Source organism: Tympanuchus pallidicinctus, unplaced genomic scaffold (genome assembly GCF_026119805.1).
Source record: "Tympanuchus pallidicinctus isolate F22 unplaced genomic scaffold, pur_lepc_1.0 scaffold4, whole genome shotgun sequence".
In the NCBI taxonomy this organism is placed as follows: domain Eukaryota; kingdom Metazoa; phylum Chordata; class Aves; order Galliformes; family Phasianidae; genus Tympanuchus; species Tympanuchus pallidicinctus.
Genome location: NW_026294758.1, coordinates 8,487,424 through 8,499,634, shown reverse-complemented (window position 1 = coordinate 8,499,634; position 12,211 = coordinate 8,487,424). Strand labels below are relative to the sequence as shown.

At 38.3% G+C, this 12,211-nt stretch overlaps 1 protein-coding gene across 3 annotated transcripts in view; it reads left to right on the top strand.

Moving 5' to 3' along the window:
* SNX24 (sorting nexin 24) overlaps positions 1-12,211 on the top strand; it is a 77,415-nt gene that overhangs the window by 64,198 nt on the left and 1,006 nt on the right. Inside the window, exons 4-6 of one of the 3 annotated variants that reach the window (XM_052700625.1) lie at positions 6,578-6,672; positions 8,129-8,161; positions 8,606-8,670. In XM_052700625.1, the coding sequence (XP_052556585.1) occupies positions 6,578-6,672; positions 8,129-8,161; positions 8,606-8,670 (193 nt within the window). Of the gene's footprint in view, positions 1-6,577; positions 6,673-8,128; positions 8,162-8,572; positions 8,671-12,211 lie in introns of all 3 variants that reach the window. The other 2 variants (XM_052700624.1, XM_052700623.1) reach the window with 2 other exon arrangements.

Here is a 12,211-nt window from a genome sequence, read left to right as displayed (position 1 = left end):
GTATAAGAAGCCACATATTAGCTCCAGAATTTGGATATCAAAGTCAGTTGCTTGTATTAATTGTATTAAGCATTCGGCAACAGATGAAAGAGATTTTTACCATGCATTTGCTGCTGAGGATGAGTAAATATGGAGCAAATGTAATGTAGTATTTTCTTTTTAAGATGACTGAAATTTAACAAAAGCTTCTGGATTTTACAACTAAGCAGACCAGTTTCTCTTACAGTTGCTCTTATAACATTGCAAATCCTAACAAAGTATCCTGCAGTCCTTATACAGCACCTGATTTTCTGTTGAAAAGACTACCAATTCTCAAAACTTAAAAAAAAAAAAAAAGAAAAAGAAAAAAGAAAAACAAAAGAAACATAAATCTGAATGTATTTGGTGGGTTTCCCCTTCTTCACCTCTGCAAAAATGACACAATGAGTTCATTAACCCCCAGAGTAGTGAATTCCCTGTGCTTTCTGCATTCACTTGTTTGGACTTTGGAGTGGGCACCTGCTGCTTAGTCTAATTAGTTTCAAAGGGAATGTTGAATCGTTACTCAGGAGTTTAGTCTGGCCCAAAATGTCTGACCAGAAAATATCAGGGAGACAAAATAAGTTCTTGTAAGGCTGAAAGCATTTTGTTACAGTTCCTTCTACAAACAGTGTGGATGGGGAATCATCCACGGGTGATTTCTAGATTTTTGGTAGCGTTAGTATGAAATTGTGGAAAGCAAGATTTGTTTTCACAGTTTACTTCCTGAATCTTTATCAACCACCTGACTCCTTCCTTGTTCCCAGCAAAGCCAACAAATATGAGTTAGTGCTGTTGAATATTTCTTATGAGGCAAAAAAGCAAAGAAGAATACTATTTCAAGGCTACTCTTAAGTTCTTATGGGGACTTTGCAGTATTTTATTGTTTCTATGGGCTTTTTTCAGTTCATTAGAAGCTACGTTGATCTGATCAGAACTTCATTATCTAATCAAAAAATGCCAACATCCAATCCAACATCTGCATCTGTTGCAGAATAGTCTGTAGCACACTGAGGTAGGGCTCATCCAGAGAGTGCTTTTTGAGAGAGCAAGAAAAAATCATCTTGCAAGGCTACTCGTGTTTCTCTGAGTATTGGGGGTACCAATCTATTGCACTGGGCTCTGAAGAATGAAGTAAAGCTGAATTCTTTGTTTGCTGCATTTTTTCTTCAGGCTTTCTTCCTTAATGTGTATTTAAAGACATAGTAAATACAGTGTACAGAAAATACACCGATATAGGGGAAAAAATGGAAAATCTTTTGCTCTTCCAAATGAAAAACAAAGGGAGGGGGAAAAAAAGAAAGGATGCATTTCAGAATGTCTAGAAATTAAACTTGAAAATACTTACAAACACTGTTGTGTTTTAGCTGTTCTGCAGCTAAAATTATACTCTTTCAAAGTTGGTGTGTTTTGTTGTTTTTTTTTTTACCACATCAGTTCACTTAGTAATTAAGCATTAATTGGAACTGTAAAGGTGTAATTAACTATCCCTCCAAATAAAGTACTTGCTAAAAAGTCGCTTGGTAGATTTTTAATCAAAACAACTACAGTGTGTTAAAATTAGAATCATAGAATCATAGGATGGCCTAGGTTGAAGAGGAAGAGTGACAATCTAGTTTCAACCCCCTGCTATATGCAGGGTCACCATCCACCAGACCAGGCTGCCCAGAGCCACATCCAGAGCTCCCAGAGCTTGGGAGATCAGGTAAGGCAAAAGTGAAAATGCGAATAGCCTGTAGGCTATTGAGAAACTTTCTGCACGTGTATCCTCAGTGATGTTCCAGTTTAACCTGTTGCTGCTATCTAGTTCATTTATCCTGCGTAGTGTGAGGGTGCTGTGACAGGTGGCTTGATGGTTTTGTGGTTCAAAAGATGTATCTGAGTTTTGAATTCATCAGAAGAATTAAAAAAAAAAAATTGATTGGAAAGCTGGTGTAGGAATTTTTTACTATTCTCTAGTCTTGAGGTTCAGAGAGTTTAACTTCCAGGTACTGTCTTTCGGATCTGGGTATCCTGTAGTACCTACAGTCCAGGCTATCTTCCCTTTCAAGCTCTGCTGTACAAATAGCTCACCCCTCCTTCTGGATTCCTTTTGTTAGGTAGTCTTTGAGCACTGGCTAGCAGGTACTTTGTGTGGAGTGTCACTTCTGTGTTGTAGCACATACAGTATCTGTACAGACCTTAAACATGATTGGTACCTTCTCTTATTGAGAGATTGCCCATCAGTGAATGTTTCTTTGGTGCTGAAAAATGGTGATTCCTTAATGTGACAGTGTAGGCGATGGATGTATTTAGGAACAGTTCTGATAGATGTAGTTCCCCCTTTCCGATGGCATACAAGTGCACTCTCAGTGCAGAAAGGGGTGAGCTTCTTCACAGTTCTTCATAGTGGGGTAATACAAAGCACTATTCTGTCTGCTATTCAGAAAGGGGAACATTTGCTCTAAGAAGTCTGGTTCCTCTCTACTTGTTTTTTTAGTTAATAAGTTCTTTTGGTAACCTTTTTATCATTTCTTGGGACTGTGCAAAGCAGTTCAGGAAAAGCAGGTTAATAGAAGAATGTAGACTAAAGTGCTGTAAAAGATGCAGGCTTTGGTCCCAGTGGAGACTGACACTCCAGCCTACTTACTGTAGCTGGAATGTATTGATTTTCTTCTCCCCCTTTTTAGCTGCACTGCTGAATTAGGTGGTGTGAAGCATCTTTCCCTGTGAAGAGAGGAAAAACTGTCATGAACTTTCTCACCCTAACAGCACAGCATTTCAAACTAAACCCGATTGAAGGGAAAAATCTGTTAGGACTCTTAAAAACCCCTAAAACTCCGTGCCCCACACTCATTTCTCTCCGTAGTGGCTGTTCCAGCAACCTTGAGAAGAAGCAGTGGGTAACTGCAAGAAATTATTTTTAAGTCTTTTTCATTAAAAAAGAAAAATAATTAAAAAAAACCATCTGTGAAAACAATACATTCTGAGTGACGATCTCCTAAGGTTAGCAGAGTGGTCTTGCTCGGGTTTTCAGCAGGCTGTTCAGTCATTGTTATAATTGGCTGATGAGTAGGTTTGGACCTAACTAGAATGCCAGTGTTCGATTTCACTGTGTCCTCTGTGAAGATATGTCACCACTTACCCTGGCTTTAGTGACAATTTTCTAAAAAGGAAACTCGTGGGAAATCATTATGCTGTTTATATGTCTCCCCTGTTGGAGAGCATTATCCTGTGATATTTTAGCACTGTTTTCCACTGCATGATGGCATCTAGCTAAGGTTAAGGCAGAACAAATCCCTTTGCAATTTTGTGACTATATTTTACTTGCTGAAGGAGAAAAGATGACCGACAATTAAGTATTTTGGATGTCACTGAGAGAACATGTGCAACCGATCAATGGCGTCCTTAGGGAATGTGATTTTATGAAACTGATAAGGTAGAAAAATTGGGATTTTTGTGATTTATGCTACATAATAATAATTACATCCTTTCAATAACCAAAAAAAGAGGCATTTCTGCTGATATAAACACCAGACTTTCCTTTGTGCGTGTGATGGGAGGGGGAGCTTTTGGTTTTTGTTGTTGCTTTGGGTTTTTTTTTTTCTGAAGGATGGAGTAGTTCATTAAAGTATGACAGTAACGGGTAAATACCCTCTATGATTTCCTAAGAAAATATAGCATTTATGCTCTTGGTTCAGCTGAGATCAACGAGTTTGAAAAAAGTATGTTTGGAGTAACTTCTCAAATTAGCCAGGGATTGTTTGTGATGGGTGTTTTAGCTCAACTGGGTTTAGAGAAGAATTACTGTGATCTGTTTTTTGTCTTTAATTAGTTTACTTAAGATACTGAGGCCCATATTTGAAATTCATTACTGTTATGTTTATAGAATTCAGATGTATTAGAAAACCACATTACTGATAAACTAACTGTGAAGTTTTATTATCGTTAAGTTTCTGGTTGCAGAACAAGCAAGGTGTAGTTGCGTTGAGAATGTCGTACATTCAGTTGAACGAGGGTGACTTTTGAGCACCTTACACAAATTGCAGACTGTGATTCAGAGGTTCCACCTGCTCAGCTCTTCCTTACAGATGACCAAGTCTGTGAAATCCTATTAAAGTTTTCAGTCAGAAGTCAAAAATCTGTTCTATTGCAGGATGTTGGAAATATATTAATCCGACTACAAAAGCACTTACCTCTGATTTAACAGTATGTTTGAGGAACTTAAATGCAAAGTTGAGAACGTTTAGACTTTTCTCTGGACACTTTGGGCTATCACTAGAGAGAGAAAATGAGGCTGGAAAGATGGTCCTTAATTCAGTACGGCTGTTTTTCTGTTCTTCCCAAGTTTTGTTCTGAAAGTCTATCTGTACAGCAGGTCAGTTTCTATCATGTATTAAACAGCTGGATCATGTGCTGGCCCTTTTTTGCACTGAAGCCAGTCAGATCAGTATATTATTACCCACTTTTTAGTATAATCCTTTTATACTTTATTTTTTTACTTATTTTTAAAACAATGTCACATTAAATTAATTGGAAAATCCTCTTCTTTTTTTTTTTTTTTCTTTCTTTTTTTCCCAGTGTAGTCGTACAATTCTGGAAATGGCAAAATTCCCTATCAGCAGAGGTGAGGTGGCATCCAGAATACAGTACAGTGTAAAACTGCCTTTGCTTCCCTCCAAGTTCTGCTTCTTGAAGTTTATTGAAGAGCTTATTGGAAAGTAAAGTTATTGATCTGTTTTTCAGTTTCTCAGTAGGACATTAAAAGAAAAGCTTTTTTTTTTTTTTTTTTTTGTGAACTATATCTGGTCAGGGCAGGTTATCAGGGTTTGAGTTGACATGACGAATACCATGAAATAGAAATGGAAGGAAATAAAATGCAATATTCATCAACCAGAGTGAGCAGGAGCAGCAGCAAATAGGTTCATAGCAGCTGCCAAGTGCTTTCCTTTTATGCAACAACATATTCTCCTTTTCTTTCCTGGCAATCACTGCTCTGTGCAGCAGCCTCAGCTGGCAACTTTTCTTTTGGACAAAGCTTCCAGGAGGTGCAGATACGAGGCTGCACACAAGTGTTGTGTGCCCTTAAGCATCTTTAAACAACTTGTTCTAGCTGTCCATTTTAATATAATGAATTAGATGGTTTTATTTGACCATGTCATGGACATTGTTAGGCAATTCACACACCCTCTGAATATGTATCCACCTCCGCTCCTCCTTCTGTGCATAACCCAACTGCAGAACAAGATAAATTTTGCAGCAGCAGAGTGCTGATTTTACAGAATGCAAATGAAGTGGCATTTTTAATGCAGCATCTTTACATAGAGGTGAACTGAAAGGCTTAAAACCTGCCAAGCACTCAGATCTTTCTGTTTCTTCTGTAAATTTGTTAGATCTCTTACAGTCTAGAACAGAAAATAGCAGTTTTTCCTGTCTTCATTTAACTTGTTAGTGATGGTGTCAACTGTGGAAGAAATGTAGATTCTAAATTCATATCTGCAAATGAAACATGAAAAAAGAACTATTTATCAAATAGCTTTGTTTCCAAATGCTTCTCTTTAGATCTCTGCACACTGTATGTAGTGTTTACATGAGCGAGGTTTTCCTCACACAGATAACCAAAATGTTATAAAACTTCAGCACGAAGTGCTTTGAGGCTGGAGTGGATGACCTCTACAAGTCTTTTCCAGCCTCATTTCTTTGTGAGCGTGTTACCCTCTACGTGCTATTGCACTCCCCTAGTGATAGTACAGCATTGAATACAAACGTGGGAAGAAGTTATTTGATTGTTGGCTAAGTAACATTCCCTCCTACCACTATTGTTATTTCTTCTTTAGATTTGTTTCTTCTGATAGAGAATGTGAACACGAACATAATGAACAGGAATAGCTTTGCTTGTGCAGCCACTTGTGTGTAACCATTTATTTATAATTCTAGAGAGGTTTCTTCTGTGCGTATGTTTGTTCTAGACCAGATAACTTTGGCTTTCATTTGTATGTGAAGAGCTGTACTCGAACATCTGCTTATGTGTATGGACTGTTTTGTTTACCTTGTGAAAAGCAGCTGCTGTTTTTCAGCCTGCCTCTACGATACTGACAGAGCTCTGTTGTTTTCATTGAAAGTTATTCTTACATGGTGAATGTACATGTAAGCATTTCATTTATGTGTTTTTAAGTGTACTTTTGATTGATTTATTTAAAATTGTAAGTCATCTTACCTGCAGAAAACCAAAGGACGCTGCAGTGCTCCCAGCCATCGTGTTGGTGCTGGGGAAGAATGTGTCAGGTCTGGCCAGCAGGCCTCTGGTCAGAGCTCCATCCTCAGGAGCCACGGCATGGATGGGGCAGCACACTGTGTGCTGATCAAGAGCTGACACTATTAGCATTTCCTAAGATGTGCATTAATAAAATTCTAAAAAGCTGAGTCTTATGTTTTCCACCAATGTAGAAATAGAGATAAAAACAAATGGTGTTACTAATGGGAATGTTTTGACAGCTTGAACAGAAGAGTTGAATATTTAACATGTAAAAAAACTCTTTTCTGCTTGTTCCTTTTTTTTTTTTTTTTTCATTTATTACAGACAGTCATTTTAGAAAATGAAGAGCTTCCTAAAATATTTCTCGATTTCCTGAATGTTCGACACGTACCTACCCTGCCAAAAGCAGAAAGCTGTGGGTAAGCTCTCATCTACTGAAAAACAAAAGGAGGCCAGAAGGCCCATATCCAGTCAGTGCTGATGCAATTTCATTGACTTAAAATGGTCTCGCTGCCAAATCTTAAAGCTGTAAAATAAATGGGCATTAGATTGACTTAAATGTGTTTGTTTATATATCCTCAAAATGTGGTAAAATAAATCCAGCTTCTTCGAAGGCAGAAGCAAAGTTTAAGATAGTGTTCTTGGAAAGTAGAGTTAAAGTAGGCTTTTCTTATAGTTCCTAAAGTATCAGGTGAATTTTAGAAGATATTCACAACTGTTTCCTGCATAGAAAGCACTTGTTTGTGTGTGTTTTACAGCTAACATTTGGTCAAAGTAGAAATTCGTTCTGTGATCACTTCTGTGTTCACCCTTTCTGGGTTTGAAAAGAGGTCTTGCACTTCTACAATGACCCCAATAGCCCCACTGCCCTCTTCTGGTAAGGGTCTGTTCCTGGGGTTGAAAAGAGACTCGTGTTATGATCATGGTGACTGTAGAGAAATTCCAAAATCAGTGTGACCAGAAGTTCTGTTATCATCTGCGGGTTTGTAGGGAGAAGCATTTCTGAACCTGTCATGGTTGGAACCTCCAGCAGCACTGTGGAGTTGTTCCTTTTCCTCTTCAGAGAATATTCTGTATGCCTGCAGTGGTTAGAGGGCAGGTTGGAAAGCATACAGGTTATGGTGGGGCCCTCTTGATGTAGAGGAAGGGATGGTCCTTAGTTATTTCTGCATGGGAATAAATCTGCTGCTGGTTTTCAGCAGGAAATCCTTTCAGCAGATTCTTAAACCATTCCCTACCTCCCTATATGGGCATTTTCGTTAAGATAAGTTAAGGTCTACATCATAAGCCATGATTTTTCCCAGAGAATAATTGCTTTGCCATTCTAAAGATGAGCAGTAATAAACTGAAATTACTGTTTAGTTATGGCAGGGCTAATGTTAAAGATCTGGAAGGATGATTCTACTATAACATGTTCACAGAGTGCTTTTGAGGGTGATATGTAGTAGTGAATATGCTCCATGTGCAGTCAGTGTGATGTTGACAGCCACACTACCCTCAACAGCTGGAGAAAACTATATATACTAAATCCATATTGCCCATAAATAAATGATCAGGTATTAGTAATGCAGGCTTGTAGCATTCACTTGTGGTTCATGATATCAGCCAGTGCCCCAAGTGGGATTGCACCCCTGTCACTTTATAGGTAGATGTGGCTATGAACCCATTGGAGGAGAGTGGATACTGACATTTCCAAGCGGTGGTAAAATAATAGGGCCTCCTACATTTGTGCTCTTACTGTGTTATGCAGCTACAGACCAGAGGAAAATTGCTGCTTTTGATGGTTCCTGAAGGCTTTGGGTTGGTTTATTTTTTATTATGGAGTAATTTTATTAATTTTATTGTAATGGAAGTTTCCTTTCACTTTAATTGCAGCTCTTTTGATGAAACAGAGTCTGAAGAATCAAGGTGAGCTCTATTCTTACTCCTCCTGTGAGGTCAGGTTCATGAACTACTTGAAATGATGGGCACTTGCTGTATTTTCCTTACAGCTGTCAAAATTAAGAGTAGTTTACCACTGTAATAGGATTTATTTGTTACATGTCATGGCTAGTTTTGTCAGTTGCATTAGCTCCATCTATCCGTGATGTCACTTGAGCCTTAATGCTTGTCTTTGGAGGTTCCCTACAAAATCCCATAGAATACCATCCTAAAGGAGCAGAGCTGAAGGTGGCTGCTGTGAGTGTGCCTCCATGGGAAGGCTGTGAATGGAACCTGCCTGCAGCAGCAGCAGCACGCAGGGTGCAGCATAGCCCTAAGCTGCCTGGCGACCTGTCTGTCGAAGCTGGTTTATACAATGCTCTGTTTACTGTTCTGCAGTACCGACATCTCTGTTCTTCATCTTTGCAGCAGCAAACTGTCCCACCAGCCTGTGCTGTTGTTCCTGAGGGATCCCTATGTCTTGCCTAAAGCCAATGGTAATCAAACTTGTCATCTGTTAACAGTGCTGTATGACCTGCCCTGCACCGCGCCAACCGCATTATTATTAATACAAGCCGAGTCAAACAACACTGGTCTGAAACCTAATAGCCTGCCAATAAGGCAATAGCTCTTGAGTGAGAAACCATTACAGCTCGGGGTGGGGTGGGTGATTTGTAAAAGGGTGGATTTTTTCTCCTAGTTGTTTCTCAGACAAATCTACTGAGAATTCAAATCAGAAGACTGAGGACATTGCTTCTCTGTTTTTTGTTGTTGACCCTTGGGGCTGCTTCGCCTGAAGGATTTGAACTTAGAGGTCCCATCCTTTATAAGTGCTTTTTCCCTAAACATCAGTCCATCTGCTGTGAGCATGTTTGTATTTCCATTTGGATTATTACTATTTCTTATCATTTATAACCTCTAGATCTCTTGTGAGGACCAAAAAAAAAAAAAAAAAAGTATAATGGATGTGTTCAGAGAGCATTTATGTTAGCCTTCATCTCTTAATATGTTCTTCAAAAGAGTGTTTGAAATAGCTTGTTGTAAACCTTTTTTCCTTTCATTTTTTTAAAAGTGCTCTGCATTATTAATTTAGAGAGCATATATTCTGTTCTCTTGATAAAATACGTGCAGGGATTAAGAAAAACAACATTTTTATACTGTGTTCCACCAGATTTGTCATCTTATTGTGAGAACTGTTACTTTTACTAAACCTTGCATTAAAACATTAGTTTAGTGAGTCATATTGCTTATCTCAGTCTTAATGTGTAAGGCTTGTCTTAATTGCAAACTTGGGGCCATCTGGAAGAGAGTGTAAATTATGAACGTCATTCAGTTGCACACTATTTCTGAGAGATAAAATGGACTTTATGCAGTTGTCTTGGAACACAAAGACAGTGCTTAAATGTTTCCAGACCTCGTGTAAGGGTTTGCTGCAAGACCTCTGCTCAAGGATTTGCAATTCTGTGATGATGTTTATCTTTCTTCCCTAGTGTGTACACTGAGTCAGGCTGAAATTTCTTCTCTGGAAATCATTAGTAATTTTCTAATGAATTTTGTAATTATACAGTTTTGCTTTACTTTGGATCAGGATAAACGCCTCTCCTTATGCATGATGTTTAAATACTAAATAGACCTTGTTAATGATAGCTGACACAAAGAACTTTCAAGGCCTTGGCTAAGGCATTCTTTTTTTTCTTTTTATTCTAAAAGATAGAATTCACTTGCAAATTACTCTCTATTTTAATGTATAGTGAATTAAAACACCAAGTAGAATGCCAGTTCTAGCATTAAAAAATGAGGGGAAAAAAAACAACCTCTACATCCAGAGGCTCTTCTGTGCTGACTCAGCTTATCCAGAAAGAAAACAACTTACACAAAAAACCACTGCCTTTAAGATTTCTTTCTTGTCAGTTCAAACCATGGAGAAAGTGCAGAATGAGCTTTCTATAACGTTGTCTCTGATCAGTTTCCACTGTGATGGATTCCTTTGCAAAAAGCAGCCAGAGCTACTCCAACTGATGAAAAGTGAGTTAGCAAACAACTATTCATCGCATTCCCTCTTTGAAGGTCAGTTATGACAGTTGTTTAGATCAGAAATGGAGTTAATCCTTCCTGGGTACAGGAGTGCCCATGTTAACATCTTTTGAAAAAAATAGGAAACTGCATATTTGTGGATTTTAATGAAGTAAACAGCTGATTTTTTACTATAATGCACATTACTTGTCTTTATTAAAAAAAAAAAATATATTATTATAGTTGTCATGATTGTAATGACTTCAGGCATTGTTGTGTTGCTAGACGACTTCCCAAAAATGAGATTTACTATTACATACTTCATTGGTTTTCAGACTTACTTTTCATGGCTTAGCTAACACAGAAGTGCATGAGCGCCTCTGGTTTTGTGTGTGTGAGGTGGTCACTTTTTTTTTTTTTTGTGAGAGTAAAGGAAGGAAAAAAAAATACCAATTGTTTTTACTATGTTGAAGAAAAGCTAAGGAAAAGCCTAAAATGCTGCAAGACTAAAATGGTACTGCAGAGGCTGAAAAACAAAATCTCAGATTTACTGTCACTGGATTGAAGATTCTTCTGATAGTTAAGCTATGCAGGTATCACATACTTGCAGGACTGTGCTTCACTGTAGTAATAGATTTAATTTAAATTAATTTGCTTTAAAAAAGCCACAAAGCTTCACAGCAGTTCTGATGGTGCAAAGATGTATTTTTTTAATAAATGCTCATTTTTCCTGTATGTCCTCTGTGGTATCCTACATATTACATCAGAACCACTACAGTTTGATGGAACCACGGAACTCAATTTAGAAAGAAAACATCAGATTGCTCTTAGCAGTGAGTTTTTAATAACATTAATGATATTAGCAAAGTGTTATCTGGGTAATTTGGGGTAGCTGAGCTCAGCTCACAGGACTTGGGGGATTGCTACAGGAGAAGTTAGAGAACGTTGTATGCATGTCCTTTATGATGGAAGCTGCAGTTTGTGACAGGATCCTAAGACTCTTCTGTTTGTTGAGCCTGTAATACATTCAAATCATCAGTGTTAATAGGGGATGAGGTGGAATGTTTAAGCAAATGAGGATTTATTGTTTTTTATTGTTTTCTTACTGAGTCCAGGTCTGATTTTTTGCTCACCACTTTAGCTCTAAAATGATACAAGTAAAAGGACCAGGGTCAGAATCTAATTTATCAGCTATCTGGGCAGCTTTGTGAATGTGGCATCTGCCTTCTCTGAGCGTGCTTTAGACTCACAGCCAAAGGAAGAAAACTGGTTAGGGTGGAAAATTATCCATCAGAAATACTCTGATCTTTGGGTAGACTCATTCCTAGTGTACTGGCAATTCTGAGGTTGTAAAATGTAAAATCAGAAATTCTTACTCCTCATGCCTGGTAATTTAAGTCAAATTCATCGCCAAGAAGGTTGGCTGTTTGCTTCAGTAATGTAATTCCTGGTGTTCCTCTGCATGAGTATTTTATTACATTTCATCAGGTAATTCCTTTGTGTATATGTAACAATGAGAATTTATGTAACATGAGAATTTAAGTGCCAGCATCCCACATAGTGGCTTTTTTTACTTAATGTAAGATAGGATGACTTCTTGTGTCGATCGGTCACTCTGAAATTTCCCTGCCTCACAAAACCATCTGCATGGTAAAGGCATCCCCAGCTCTCCTCAGCCTGAACATCTTTTGCTGCAAACCACAGTGGAAAAACAGCTTTGAAGTATTCCCGGTAGCACTCTTGGAATTCCTTCAGGTATATTGAGATTTTGTTAGAAATTGAATTGCCAGTGTAATCCATCTTCCTTGTGAGAAGAGATTCAGATAAAGAGCGGGAGCCCAGCAGCATTAAGTATGAGAGCATCCCTTTAAATCAATAAGCTACAAATCTGGCAGCGCATTCATGCAATGCCCAGCGCAGCGCTGAAGTGGCTTTAGTGCTGAAACAGCACTACTAATAGCACATCCCAGCGTGGGCAAGCAGTTTGGTGATGCAGTAACCCGGGTTAGACTAGGCCTTAACCAG